The sequence below is a fragment of the Vicugna pacos genome, chromosome 27 (genome assembly GCF_048564905.1).
Source record: "Vicugna pacos chromosome 27, VicPac4, whole genome shotgun sequence".
In the NCBI taxonomy this organism is placed as follows: domain Eukaryota; kingdom Metazoa; phylum Chordata; class Mammalia; order Artiodactyla; family Camelidae; genus Vicugna; species Vicugna pacos.
The window spans coordinates 14017448-14032470 of NC_133013.1; the positions used below are offsets into that span (position 1 = coordinate 14017448).

The following is a 15023-nucleotide window of genomic DNA, read 5'->3' on the forward strand; positions in this document are numbered from 1 at the left end:
CTTTCAGTTTACAGTGACCCAGCCACAAGGATAAGCAGAAAAAGCCCGGGAGTGGGGACAAGAAAACCTGGATGCAAATTCTGGCTTCATGTGGAGTTTCTTTTTTTTTTGCCTCAATTTTATGACCTATATATTGCAGGTAATGATTCTCTGTCTTCTCAACTCACCTGAGTTTTTGGAAGCTCTTGTGACATTACAGATGCAAAATGACTTCCTTCATTACACAACCCTCAACAGGCATTAAGGATTTAATCCAACAAACATTTATTGAGCAACTGCTGTGTGCTATGCACCACCCCTGGTGCTGTGATGGACACAGATGAATAAAACACGGTCCCTGCCCTTGGCGAGCTTACAATCTAAGGACGGTCATAGGACAAGTGCACAATTACTATAATACAAGGCAGAATATGGTAAGTGCCGTGAGAAAGGTACAAATAAAGTGCTACGGTGGTTCCGCGGAGGGAGAGAGCCCAGTGGTTGGTCAGTCAGGGAGGGCTTCATGAAAGATGTGGTTTCTGCGTGGGCCTCAAAGGAAACAGAAGAGAGCATCCCAGGAGACGAGAACAGCAAGACCGAAGGCACGGAGACAGGAAAACCAGACACCCCTTCCAGCAATGACGATGACTCTCGATGGACCGGTGCAGGGTGTAAAGGAAGAATGGGGCCTTAATGGACAGCCTGTAGTAACAGATGAAGACTTGCACAGTATTTTAAACGTTTGTGAATAGCTGGAGATAAGAAAAATCTCTATGAATGTGCAGGATGGACTGGAGACTATGCAAGCTTGCCCAGTAGGGAATCCGGGAGAGAAGGCTGCTCCTGAAATTGCCCGAGTGACCGGAAGGCAAGGGTAGTTAGTGCTCATGGGATGCAGTAGCAAGGAAATTCGTGCAGGAGGGACGAAGGTGACTTTAGGGTCTCAGAATGGGGAGGTTGAGAGGATCGCGGGTCTTCTAGCAGGAAAAGGAGGGATTGTGGAGGAAGGGGAGGCAGAGATAATACACTTGGCTTCACAGGTGTTGAGTGCTGCCAGGGAGCAGACAGGGTGAATGACCAAGGAGCAGCGTGCCATCCCAGCCTGGGACGCGGGGGAGGGGCTGGGCTGCAGGAAGAAGAGGGTGGAGCCAAAGGAAGGTGGGCGGTGGCTGACGGAGCACTCAGGGATGTGATGAAAGAGGGCCAGGAGAGGGCGCCAAGGTGGGGAGGGTCTAAGAGTGGAGCTAGGAGGAGAGAGGGAACTCATGGCGGGATCTACCTCAGCTAGTTTTTAGATTAAGGTAAGGGTGTCAATAAATAAATCATAAATATATAAATAAATAAATATATAAATAAACAATGAAAAGGTATTGAGAAAGGATGAGAAAAACCTTGTGAGTGTGGCCTCCTGGGCACCGAGGGGACAGGGAGTGTCCGGGAGGAGTCAGTGCAGAGCCAAGTGGTGCAGAGAGCTTGGTGATGACAAGGGGGCTTTCGATGTGACAGCTGAGTTGCTGGTCCCAGGAGCTTGGAGGTTGAGCAGAGGGGCAAGGCCAGCACCAGAGAGCCCCTCCCAGGCCTGACGGGGAAAGGACGAGGCCACAGGAGCCAGGATGGGTGGAGGGGGTGCCTGTTGGTGGAAAGAGAGGACAGAGGCGGCAGAGGGGTGATTGAGGACTGGTGAGAGGCTGGATGCTCTTTCCACAGAAATGGGAGGAAGTGAAGGGAGCGGGGCGCGATCAGGAGATTTCAGACGGCTCCAGCTCTTCAGTGAAGGAGGAGGCTGACAGTGGAGGTCATTTGGAGGCTTGAAGCGAATGGAGTCTGAGGGGGCTTCAGGATGGGCCACTGGGGATTGACTGATGGTCAACAGGAGGCTGACTGACCACCTGCTCCCAGAGGCCTGTGACCGCTGTCATCACAAGGCAGTGAGTGGGTCAGGATCCTGGGGACCAGGCACAGGCTGGGACTCCTTGGGGCCGCCCCAGGCTAGCTGGGCTGCACCAGCGCCGGCAGTGGAACCTTGGTCCAACTGAGCTTGACTAGGAGGAAGGGTCAGGATGCCTCCTGCCTGTGCGTGCCCAAAAGGAGAAAGGCGAAGAGTGAGGGGAAACTGAGGCCCTGGGGCTCCTGCCATCACTTGGTCAAAGTGTTTTGGCAGCACAGGGCCCGCAGGCTGGGGATGGTGACGTGTGGATGGTCCTGGTCTCCAGCCATTCCCTGGAGAGAACTCAGGGGCAGGTAGTCAGAGCTCCTTCCCCTTCAGCTCCATCAGTTTCAGGGTAAGGAAGCAAGATCAAGAAGACACAGAGAGAAAACCGTGTTTTCCAAAGACCTCTGGCTCGTCGACTCTCCTGCAGGAGGGGCACTGGCGGGTATGGGGAGGGCAGGGCCAACTCGAGGACCCGACACCGGGCTCTTCTCTGCACTCGCTGGAACCTTCTGGAACCCAAGGCCTTGGCTAATCCACGGAGGCCCCGCTGGCAGTTCTGCCTGTTCTCCAGGGCACTGCAAGCTTCAGAAATTAAATGTCTTCCAGGGCCTTGGAGAGCCTCACGGTGAAAGGCCCTGGAGAAGTGTAAAATATGATACTAATTATTTCCACTTCTCGTGAGACGTCTGAACTCTTCTGTTCCCACAGAGGCTGTTAGGGCTGGGTTTTTTTTTAAATATTCATTTTATAATGCAAATCTCAAATCTCAGTCTTCAAGCTTCAGCAAGAAGAACAACAAGGGAAGAAACACAGAGACGTGTAGTTGTGACAGGGTTTGGAGCTGGAGAGGCCGCATGTGGGGTTAATGGTTCTGAGCATCCTTCCACCGCCGCCACTGGGCTTCCCATCTGGCATCAATTTAGAGCAAATATCCTGCTCTGAATTTGCCACCGATTAATTACGTCCGGTCTCATATGTTTGGGAGCAGTTCTTGATTACTTTTCTTAACTCCCTTCACCTTCAAGATAATGGTTTTTTACTTATCTTTCAAATATACTTTAAAACACTGTTATTTTATCAGGCGAGGGAATAAATCTAACACGTCAGGCTGGCTAATGCTTGTCTATATGTGACCCATGATTCCAGCCCCTAAATTACTGGCATCGAGCCCAGGTTTCCCTGGGGAGATTATGTCCAGTATTTGGATACTGCATTTGGCTTTGGGTTAAAAAAAAAAGTCTTAACTCTTAATCTTAATGTTGAGGTGGGGGAGGATTTTGCCAAATTCTAAAATCCTTGCCTCTATGGTGGGGATGGACATTGGAACCTCTCCCTGCAGTGCTGAAAACCTCAGTGTTGGAGCTCAGTGCCAGCTGGTGTGACCATCCAGATAGGAAAGTGACAAGAAAGTGACAATGATGCAGCAGTCTGGACGCAGAGGTCCCACGGAGTGCACGATGCAGAGAAACGGAGCTACACGCTTACAATTCTTCCAGGCCTCACACTCGGGGCTCTGGAGGCACCCCGAAAGGCAATCATATATATTTTAAAAAGGTTGACATTTATCTCGGAAATGCCCTTTCAAGCTTTTGTGGTGGCTTCCCTGGTGGCAGCAGGGAAGAGTCCAGTCCCTCATGTGACATCCTTACAGGGCAGGAAGGAGGCTCACCCTGAGGATGAAAGCTCAGGGTCCCTTCCCCCCTGACGGGCTCAAGTCATTTGAAAGGACCACCACCACATTGTGGACACTCTGTTGCCTTATTCTGGGCTGGAGCGCCAACCCTTAGGAGGAAGCTGTGATTTTTCAAAGACACTATTTGGAACACCGCAGCTCTTTTGTGTCATCTGCCCGCTCCATCCCAAGTTCTTGGGGGTTCCTGCAAAGCCAGAATGTGACCTGTCCATCGTGTCTTCTCCAGCCTTCTCTCCAGAGCTGCGGAGGCTTGTCTGGGACAGGTGGGTCAACCATGGTTCGTCCCAACGGCAGTTAAACTCTAAGTTCATGGAACAAGGTCCTCAGCTCCGACATGGCCTCGGCTCCTTGCTGACCTTGCGCTCCTTTGCTGGGCTGAACACTCCAACCTCCCTCTTCCCTGGGAACAGCACCATTTTACACTTGGGACAAGTGGTCCCCTCTGGGTCTCGGCTCACCCAAAATCCACATTTCTCAGAGGCTTGGGGCAGCGGCCAACAGGTGGCTCTCTGATCATCCATGAGCCCAAAGATGCCTCCAACCCGGAAGGCAGCATGTCATCCAATGTCATGGGACTGGCTTCTTTTCATGTCGAGTCCTTCTGCCCCCAAAGATGGACTGAGTCTCAGTCTGATTCAAGTAGGTTCTCCACACCTTCTTCCTGTGGCTGATCTGCCTAATGCTAGATGAACACCACACAGTTATAAATACTCAGGTCAATATATATATGCAGGTATAGATATATATATATTCTGGTCACTGTTTTACACTTGAACAAAGAAAACCACTAGCCTGCTTGTTCTAGAGTTTGTGCCACCCCGACTCCCATCTGCCTGTGGTGTAGCTGGCAGGGAAAGTAAGCCACTGAGTCCCACGGGGCACCCATCTTACGTGGCCCCGTCGCACTGGCCGACAGTCAGTTTCAAAGCCCCCTGCTCGTGCAGGCTCTTCAGGGCCTTGAACTCCAAGGGCATGGTGTGGGGGCTGGCCTGGGAGGTGTAGCCGTACTTGAGGCTGTCATAATAATGGTACTTGACAGGGTTCTGGTTCTGATCTAGCGGAAAGGGCCAGAAGCCATAGAGGTAGATCTGGTTGCAGAAGCGCGTGGCCAGGGTATACATCAAGAGGCCGGTGGTGGGTCTTTTGATGTGAACTTTGTTGGTCAGCCAGTATCTGGGAAAGAAAAGAGTGAAAAAATATAAGAAAGAAACAAAAAACACATGAGTTTGTGAAATCAAAAAAACCCCCAAATCCACGATTTTGTGGATCATCCTTTCCAGGAAGAGGAACGTTTTTATCCTGTTCCACAGCCTGCCTCCTGACACTCCAGGAATTGTAGAGACCAACCAAGGGACTGTTTCCCTGTTCACAGAGGTCCAACAGCCACTGTTTGTTAAGTAACAGAATGGCTCCTATGCTGTGTGATTTCACGTACGTGACTTTTTGGAAACGAGGCAGGCCTGTGAGCAGGTACAGATGCAGAAATGAGATGAAGATGCCTGCCCAAGGTCGCCTGGGTAGAAAGGACAGGGCCTTGACTTGAGTTCAGACCTGTTGACATCCAAAGCAGGGGCGGGCAAACTGTCTCCGTAAAGGGCCAGGTGTCAACAATTGTTGGCTTGTTGGCCACACTGCTGGCCTCTGCCGTTGTAACACAAAAGAGCCACAGACGACACAGACGTGGGTGTGGCCTGGCTTGGTGCTTTGGCTCTGGTCTGCCGATCCTGATAAAGGGGCGCCTCTTGCAGCGGGCCCACTGCCCATCGCCATGCCTGACTTTGGGAGGGGCTGACTTCCTTGCCTCTTGGGCATCATCAAGTTTCCTTCCCATCCCTGCCCACAGGACCCCCTACCCTCTGCTGTAGGATGCCCATCTCTGACCGCATGCGGCTTCCCTGGAGAGCTGAGGGGGTCAGCGGACAGTCTGCCCTGCGAGGCTGAGTTCTGTGAAGGAAACTTTCAGGACTATGAGAGGAGGCACGCGGAGTGGAAAGGGCAGAGCCTTAGGCGGAGGGCTTCCTGTGTTGAGTGAGGTGCTGAGCTGCCTCACAGACGGTCTCCGTTTACCTTAACCAAGAAGGCAGCGAGGAAAAAACCATGTCCATTTCACAGACTAAGCAACAGAGGTTTAGAGGGGGTTTCAGTGACAGTTCTGTCAACTGTGTGACTTTGAGCAAGCCACTTCTCCCTGCGGACCGAGTTATTTACTTTGATGCAATGATGGGGCATGGACCAAGGGATTGCCAAGACATCCTCCAAGTTCCATCACCATGTAGAACTGTCCCCAGAAGCGGGAAAGCATCCATTCTGTTCACCACCACTTTTGTCTTCCATCATGGTTTCCTTCTGCTTGGATTTAGAACTTACCAGGATGTGTGGTCCGATCTCTCGATTTCTAGTAAAACCTTCCACTTACCCTATGCCAACCCCCTTTAAATGCAATGCATACACCTTGGTGGAAAGGTGTAAGTCCTTGCCCCAAACTCCTTTCTACTGTGTCTACACCAGACACTGCCTTCTTCTGTACTCATACACACCCCATGGGTCCCCATCCCACATGTTCCCATCTGCCACGGTGAAAACCATCCACTCCCCATCTGAAGCACGGGCAGGAGCAGTTCTCCACGGCACCCCAGCACAGTGACGTACGTGACTATGAAGTCACACACGCCAATCAGATTCATACCAGAAAGTAAAAGGATGCCTAGCGGAACACTTACAAGCTGCTGAAAGTTAAAACTATTTTACATTATTCACAGGGCTTTTAGCTCAAAGTTTGGGAGGGCAGATTTTCTAGAAGCCCAAGTACGCCCTTCCTTTTGCCAGAGGGTCCTTCTGCAGCTCCAAAAAAGGAACCCCCAAACGTTTCAGAGAGTCAGCATTAAATCCTTTATTTTTTGGAAGGTGGCGTTAGCCTTCGCATCAGACAAAGTTATAGATCCCTAATAACTCACATAATTTCAGTAAATCATACATTCGATATAATAAAACTTGTTGCCAGGATCCCTCCCACCCCAACCTGTCTATCAGGCCAGGGTGATCTCCTTGCTGACGGAGGCTGTTGTCCCGGATGGCCAGAATCAAGGTGAACGTGATTCTTCCAGGAACTGCAGGTGGCCCCCTTTCACAACTACTGCCGTTTCATAGGCCTGTCAGTTGAAGACCTCTTTCTTTGCACCTCCTCCTATTTCATCCTGTCTTGAGCTGAGAAACTTCCCTGCAGCTGAATTTTCCAACCCAGAATCAGATGGAGGGGACAAAGGCAGAGAACAGAACAATGGCTCCAGTAACCGCAAACCCAATAAAAAAACAAGAGGAAAAAGAATTGGTGGACATCCTGCAGACCATCATTATTTCTTACTGCCATGGTCGAGAATTTTAATACCGGCTAATATGTAGGAGGCAAGGTGCTGGCTTGGAGGGGTGCTTGAGGCTGAGGCTGGGGCTAATTAGATGAGGAGCTAGCCCTTCCTCAGACCACCTCAGTACTCTACATGCTCAGTGGGGCTGAGCTGAGCTTCAGAGGGCTCGGGGGGTGAGGTCAGGGAGAGTGCACGGAGGAGAAGTATCCAGAAGAGTAGCAGCTAATCCTTGCCAAGTGCTTATCCACCTTGTCTTAACCACCTCTCATCACAGGGAGCTCACCCCTGCCTGAGCTAGTCCATTACACTCTCAGCTTTAACTCCGTGGTTCTTTACCTAGGCTGCACACTGGAATCACCTGGAGCTTTAAGAGGACTGATCCTGGGTCCCACCTCCAGGTGTAGCCTGGACCCTGGGGTTTTTAACCACTGCCTCCCCCCACCCCACCAGCAATAATTCAAATGAGTAGCCAAGGTTAAGAACTCTGCTCTAACTGATAGGTGGTTCTGCCAAAAAGAACCTGAGAATGGGACTTATTTAGAGAAAAGGAGGGGCGGGTGGTGGAGGGAAGGAAGCATAAAGAATAGTCGCAGAGTTTTAAATAAGATTTAACTCATCTGTCCCAGTGGCCTGGCAGTGGATATAACTGAGTGAGCTGGGAGTTGGGACATGTGTGTAAGGAAAACTGACACCTGGCCTCAGGGTTGCCAAGGCAACAGGGAGCGGTGGGGACTGTGACATATATAGGGGTAGCCAGTTTATTGTTGTCCTGTATGGTGGTGTCAAATTTTCTGATTTTTTTCAAAGGCATCAGAAATCTGGATTTTAACGCAAATTCTCCAGGTTTTAAAATATTGACAACTAATTAAAAAATTTTTAAAAAATCATGTGCATCTCTATTGGGTGAGTCAACAGACTACATCTGTGGGTGATCGTGGATTGAACTTGTCCTCTTCTCTTAATTTACAGAGAAAGAAGCAGGAGTCCAGGGTGACTTGCCTGAGAAGAGGCAAACTTCTCACGCAGCTGCGTAGTTAGAGCTCGGATGAAATGCAGCCTTCCTGCTTCTGTTCTTGGGCTTTTTTCACCCCATGGTGATTCTGGGGGCCGCGGGGCTGGGAATGAGTTGGCCGCCATTGCTGTTGACACTATCCAGGGACACACGAGCCACCGGCAGAGTCTCCGCATGAGAGCATCTCACAGACTGCTCACTCCCTGAGCAAATTCAAGCCCTAACCCCGGCCACATGCCATATGAGGGATTTGCGGTTTGTTTATTTTCTGATAGCAAGGCTTTAGCTGGGTAAGGCTTTCAGAAATGAATTTCTTTTCAGGCTGTTGATGCTCTGCCCAGAGAGAGGCAGGGAGGAATCGAATCAGCAGGGGACATCCAAGTAGCTCGTAGGTGGGTCTGAAGTTACACAGACACGTGCGGTGCCCTCCCGGTGGTTATGCCTCTCCCTCACCTGTCCCCTTGCTGAACTCTCTTTCTTCCCCCCAGAACTAAGCACATGAATCACATCTTCCTGGAAATGCTCCCTTTGTTCCACCCTCTTCTTCTCAGCTCAAATCGAGTTAGTCATTCCCCCTTATTATCGTGAGCTTTGTGTTCGCTGCTCCTATTATGCAAATCAACCCAGGCTGTTAGCTCATTGCTATCTGGGCTGGGCTCCCACTGGAAAAGGTGCTGTGATGCCCCCCAGAACGGGGTCCGTGTCTTATAGTCCCCTTGTACTGTAGGGGGTTCAAAGGCACCTCGCTCTGGGTGGTGCACCCAAGGTGCTGCGGCAGAGATGGCTCCACAAATTCTCCACCTGCTCCCCTGCATTTCCCATCATCCCTTGGAATCGAGCCAGGCTCATGTGACCAGTTCCGGCCAATAGGCTGTGACAGGAAGGGTGTCCCTTCTGGGCCAACTGTTCCCCAAGAGCTTTCTCTTCTCCTGCCTTGGGAACCCCAACGCCTCCTCTGAAGATGGTGTCAGCTTAAGATGGAAGAATCCTACATCCTTGAGTCACGGCTTGCGAGAGAGCCCCTGCCAACCTACATCCCACTTGGTGAGAATGAGAAATAAACTTCCGTGATGCCAAACCACAAGGGTTTTGGGGATTGTTATTGTAGCATAAACTAGAATTGATTATCCTGGCTTCCACGGCGCTCAGCAAATGTTTGGCTCGAATGGAATTGAGAAATGGGAAGGAGTAGAAAAGGAGAGAGGAGGGGAAGCTGGCAGTGCAGTGCTTTGTGACTCTGGCCGGTTGGGACAGGAATAGAAACGCCCAGCCTCTTAGATCTGCCGCCTAGACAGGCTCACTGGGAAAGGTGTTAACAGCAAACGAGGCTCCGAGATGAATTGAGAGCTCAGTGGCAGGGAGGGACCCTCTCATTTCCGATCCTGCCTCTCTGGGTAAACAAGAACTCCTGAGCGATGTCTGACGGGGACACGGGGGTGGCATTTAATGAGCAGCTTGCAACAGAAGCTGACTGAGTTATGCAGGAACAAATCACTCTCCTGTTCCTTTATATCTCCTCAGTCGCCCTGGCCAATTTAGAGATGGTGTGCGTGGCCGACTTGTAGACGATTTCTTTCCTTAGGAGAACAGCTGGGTGTTAAAACACAAACTAATTAATTTTGCCTTCCCAAATGAGGTTAGCTGGGTGCATCCGGGACGCTGTATTGACAATACACCTTTAATATCCCCGTCTGGAGGTTTTAATTAGAAGGCAAAGTAATCTTAAAGAAAGCAGTAATTATTTTTCAAATTGGTTACCCCAATTGCTGAGACGATTAAGCGCCATATTTTACAAGCATGGATGGCAATAAATGAGGATTGCCAAAATTATCTCCAAAGCACGTTTGTCCCTCTCCCTGGACTCCTGTGCTCCATATGTGGCAAGCATAGTGGCTGCCACTGTTGGAGAAAGGGACCAGAAGGGCTTTCTCTGTGACACTAAAGGCACTTTGTGGGATATAGATCACATCGCCCTTAAGGAACAGGAATGCCTCACAGGCGGCCAGTTGGTGATGCTCGGTGCAAAATGAACAGCAGAACCAGGAGCAGGGCTCTCAGACTCCTGGTCTCTCATCATCTACATCACCAGCTGGGGCCCTAATCTGGGGGTCCCACAGCCCATTGCTGTCCTCTCCCGGGGAGCACTTTAGAGCTCTGGTGCCCTGGGGAGCACCTCAGCATGCAGCTTCCCAGTTTTGTGGTAGTGGAGAGATGAGAGGGGCGGGGGATTGTTTCAGAATTTAGGGCTGGAGTGCAGATCTGGTCAAGCCCTGGCATGCTAAAGGCCGATTCCTGGTCTCCAGGCCTCCAGGCTTACCCTAGCCAGTGCTCTCACTCAAGTAAGCCAGGCTACCCTCAAGTATGACCATGCCACCAAAAACTCCCCAGCGACTCCTTGGGTCCATAGCTAACATCCGGCAGCCTCAGTCCGATTGTGAAGCCCTTGAGATTTGGACTTGAAATCCCTCCCACCCCTGGCATGCACAGCCACACTGCCACGAGGAACTTGTGCTATCTTCCAGGACACCACCACCTCCTACTTCTGGCTGGCGACTCCTTCTCATAGTCTCAGCTTCAATGCCACCCCCTGCAGGAAGCCCTCCCAGATCTCCCTGGATGTTGTTCTTTTCCTATCATAGCACTGATCAGGCTACGCTAGAATGACTTGCTTACTTGTCTTTCTCCTCCCCTACAATTTAAACTTCTCTGAGCAAGTGGATTGACTTTCTGCTTCCACATAATGCCAGATGCGAGCATAGCTCAACTACAAAGAGGGTGCTTTGCGAATCCTTATTTAATGAAGCAGTGAGTGAAGATGAGCAAGTAGAGGCTAGTGGCTCCCTCTGGGGGCCCTGGCAGGAGAGGTAAAGGAGCCCAGACTTACGCTAAACCCTTCTAAGCAACCACCAGGTCTGCACGAGTGAAAGGCAGGCTGACAGCATCTTAGATAGTATGTTGCTAAAAGAAAGGAGAAAAAACCCCACAATGCTGGTTACTTGAGGGGTTCGTCCTGCTACAGGGTGGGCCCTTCAGGGAGCCGAGAGACTGCCATTAACCACAGGTATTCCCTCTGTCCCTAGAGGGCCTGCAGGGACCCAGCAAGACCATTTCTTGGGGGTTTAAACCTGCTGGCTGGATTCTGGAATCTAATGCCAAACAGAAAAAAAAAAGTTATATTTAACCTCATTCATAATTAAAGGAATCCAATTTCGCACAACAATCAGATGCCATTTCCCCGCAGATTGGCAGGGAGAACAGATACAGATAATACATCACACTGGCGAGGCTGTGGGAGAACAGGCATTTTCAATGATCATAGGTAGGAGTGTAAATTGGTACCTGCCTCTACAGCGGGCAATTTGGCAACCTCTACGGAAACTGACAACGCACATAGCACAGATCCGTCTCTCTTTTTAGCAAAGGCACATCTATAAAGCAAGCCTACAGATACACACACGTGTGCAGATGTCAGTCCAGGACGATCACGGCCACGCTGACTGTACCAGCGGGAGACCGGAAAAGCCTGTGATGCCCACCGATGGCTTCTGCTCACATAAATTACGGCCCAGACACGGCAGAACGCTGGGCAGCTGTGAAGGAGAGTGAGGCGGTGCGTGTCGATACAGAATAATTCTCAGAACTGAGCAAGGCGCAGTACTTCCAGCTTGCTCCCTTAGGTGTGAAAGTGGGCATTTCTGGAAGGACACGCACAGAAAACCAGTTTAACAGGCTGCCTCTGTGCAGGAGGGCTCACTTTTCGCTTTGAATCCTTTTATACTGTTTGGATTTTTCTTTTGACTATATGCATTGCTATTTTAAAAAAATATGGAGAGACAGTCCATGAAAAAGGACCAAACACCATCTGTGCCTTCACTCCACAGGACCCCTCCTCCCTTTCTTGCTGTGACATAGTCATGGAACACACTTCCACACCCTGTGTCCACTGGAGGAGGCTGGGGCTCGGCTCCTATGTCCCTGGGGATATGCTCTGAGGACTGTGAGGGGCGGGTCTGGGAGGTGGCACCTCTCACCTGCGGTGGTCTCCCCCGCTCCCTACGAGCTGCACCATGTTTCCTCTGACAGCCTAGACCTGCCCTCCGGCCTCAGGGTCTGCTCCCTGCTGCCCGGCAGCCCGGCCTTCTTTGCGGATCAGCTGCTCCGGCCCTGGCAGGGGACCCGCTGGACCAGTGCCGTCCGAGGACCTACGCCCAGCACTCCTGATGCCTAATTAAGCACCGATTCACCAGCTTCCTCTGCACCAGGCCTGTGGGCGGAGCGGCTTTCCTGCCCTCTCAGTGGGCCTTCTCCATCGCTGTAATTGAATTGGAGCCATTCACTACCAGCTGCTCACCAGATCTTCCTGCTTCCCGCGGCCACCCTCAACTGCCTGGATGTCGTTTCCCTCCGTTGCTCACGTCCCTTGCCAATAGCCCACCAGGCACTGTGCCACTCTGCAGGCCGGCAGAGCCAGAAGCCCCTGGAAACCCAAGCTGGGACAGGAGCAGTGACAGTGGAAGGGCAGGCCTTCTGCTCAGGGTCTCAGCACCACGCTGCCCCCTTCCCTGTGCTGTCCAGGTCCTGTAACTGCCTCAGATGGACAAGAACCTTGAGAGTACACAGGGGGGAGAGACTCTCCCAGCACAGGTGTGTGGACTCAAAGGCTCTCTGCTTGGGAAGGGTAGCTTTCTAGACCAGTGACTGTTGTAGGCTGAACTGTGTCCCCTTAAAAGTCACATGTTTAAGTCATAACTTCTGGTACTTAGGATGTGACCTTTGAAGATTAGGGTCTTTACAGAAGTCGTTAAATTAAAATGGGATCATGAGAGTGGGTCCTAATCCAACATAACTGACGTCCTTATAAACAGGGAAATTTGGAGACAGACAGGAACACAGGGAGAATGATGAATACGGCCATCTACAAGCCAAAGAGAGAAGCTGGGACCAATTCTCCCCTCGGAGCCCCCGGAAGGACGTCTGGCCTCCAGAACTAGAGGGGGACGCACATCTGCCGTTTGGGCCGCCCAGCCTGTGTATTTCATCATGGCAGCAAACAGCACACGGACTGTCTGTGTAACACAGAGTCCCTCTCACTGCCCAGGAAGGGGCGCTCACTGCTGCCTGAGCATCTTCCAGAATGTGGACTTCATCAGTTCCTAAGAGGCAACCACGCTCATCTCAGAGGACTTTTATCTGCTGGAATGTTCTTCCCAGTGTCCAGATGAAACCTGACTTGCTGGAGATCTTCTCCCAACCCTAGTTCTATACCTGGAGCCTCGGAGGCCAAACCTGTGAGCCCTTCAGGGGCAGGAGCCTTGGTGTATTGACCATTGTGCCCCCCAGCAAAGGCCTGGAACCCTCTAGGTGCCTGTAAGGATTTGCTGAATGAAGAAAGACTGGTCTCATGCTCCTTGGAGACCTCTCCCAAATCCTTTCAACTTTTGAATTTCTCTGTCCCTGTGGCCCCTCTCCAGCCTGGTACTCCCAGGTGAATATGGTTCTCCAAGTGGGATTTGACCAACCATCACTGACCAACCTGACTCTTAAAGATGTTATCCATCCACTGCGGTGGTCTAAGATCACATGATCTCGGTGATGGTTGGTGCTGCTCACCCCTCTGTACCTGTAGAACCCAACTAGGATATAGAACAGAGAGTCTTGCATTTATCTGTATTAAATTTCTTTCTCTGTGATTGGCTCATTGCTTCAGCCTGTCAAGAGAGATCTGGATTCAACTCTGAGGCCCCCAAATACTGGGAATTCCCCCAATGTCACATCACCTGTGAATTTTCCAAGTAGACAAATAACGCCTTCACTTAAGTCATTGGTAAAAATGGGGACAGTTGGCAAGATAGGAGGCTGGTGGCATGTTTTTAAAGTGCTCCATGAAGGCAACATTAATCTATTTAATTAGTGACTTTTGGGCATCAGTGCTCAACAGACAGTGGTCAGTCTGTCTGTTAAGAATATGGGAAGAGGGGTGGCAGTGGGAAGAGTAGAGACGTTTGAAGTCTCTACATGTAGATTCCAATCCCCTTCTTCCTCATCTGAGTGATCTTGGGTAATTCTCTTAACGTGTCTGAGCCTGTCTCCTTATGAATAAATTGGGGATGAAAATAGTATCTGTCTTATAAGGTTGTTCTGAGATGTGCTGACCCTTCAGCTTCTGCCTGGTGGGGAGGCTGCCCTATGTTTGGGACAAATGCATTGTGCACGTGGAGCCTTGACCTGCTGCTACCCACCAAGTCTCCTAACGCCACTTCTGCAGTGCGGCAGCGCCTGGCCCACTGAGCTCATTGGGTCCCCAAATCCAGAACCGGGTGGGTGTGAATTTCTGCTGGATCTGGCGCATTGCATTAAAGTGAGAGATGATGCGGTTCATAGTTGTCACACTCACTGGCTCAGGGACCTCATACAAATCACCCAGCTTGTCTGGGCATCAAGTTCCTCATTTGTAAAATGAAGACACCGAGGTGCCTCAAATTTGATTCCCACTTGACATTCCCATCAGCAACACAAGTATTCCAATTTCCCCACACTTGTTATTTTCCACTTTTTCGGTAACAGCCCTTCTAGTGGGTGTGAAGTGGTAACTCACTGTGGTTTGATTTACATTTCCCTAGTGATTAGTGATGTTGACCAACTTTTCCTGTGCTTATTGGCCACTTGTATACCTTCTTTGAAGAAATGGCCTTTGCACATTTTTGAATTGGGTTGTTTGATTTTTTTGTTGTTGGGTTTTAGGAGTTCTCTACATATTCTGGATATTAATCCCTTATGAGACAGACGATTTTAAACATTTTCTCCTATTCTATGGGTGTTTTTTTTAAAACCCTCTTGATATATTGTCTTTTTGGTACTCAAAGAGTTTTAATTTAATGAAGCCCATCTTATCTATTTTGTTTTTGTTGTTGTTGCTTAAGAAACCATTGCCAAATCCAAGGTCATAAAGATATCCCCCTATGTTTTCCTCTAAGAGTGAATTTCTTCTAAGCGAACTGCACACTTTAAAATGGTTAAAATAGGGTACTATCAGAAACACAAAAT

At 50.3% G+C, this 15023-nt stretch overlaps 1 protein-coding gene across 2 annotated transcripts in view; it reads right to left on the reverse strand.

The window, feature by feature from the left end:
- Positions 1–286: 286 nt before the first annotated feature.
- The window catches only part of ST8SIA2 (ST8 alpha-N-acetyl-neuraminide alpha-2,8-sialyltransferase 2), a 60543-nt gene continuing 45806 nt past the window's right edge, over positions 287–15023 (reverse strand). Inside the window, exons 6-7 of one of the 2 annotated variants that reach the window (XM_072950725.1) lie at positions 4497–4778; positions 287–4287 (exon numbers count right to left, since the gene is read on the reverse strand). In XM_072950725.1, coding sequence (XP_072806826.1) covers positions 4173–4287; positions 4497–4778 — 397 coding nt within the window. In that variant the 3' untranslated portion in view covers positions 287–4172. Of the gene's footprint in view, positions 4779–15023 lie in introns of both variants that reach the window. The other variant, XM_006198480.4, reaches the window with a different exon arrangement.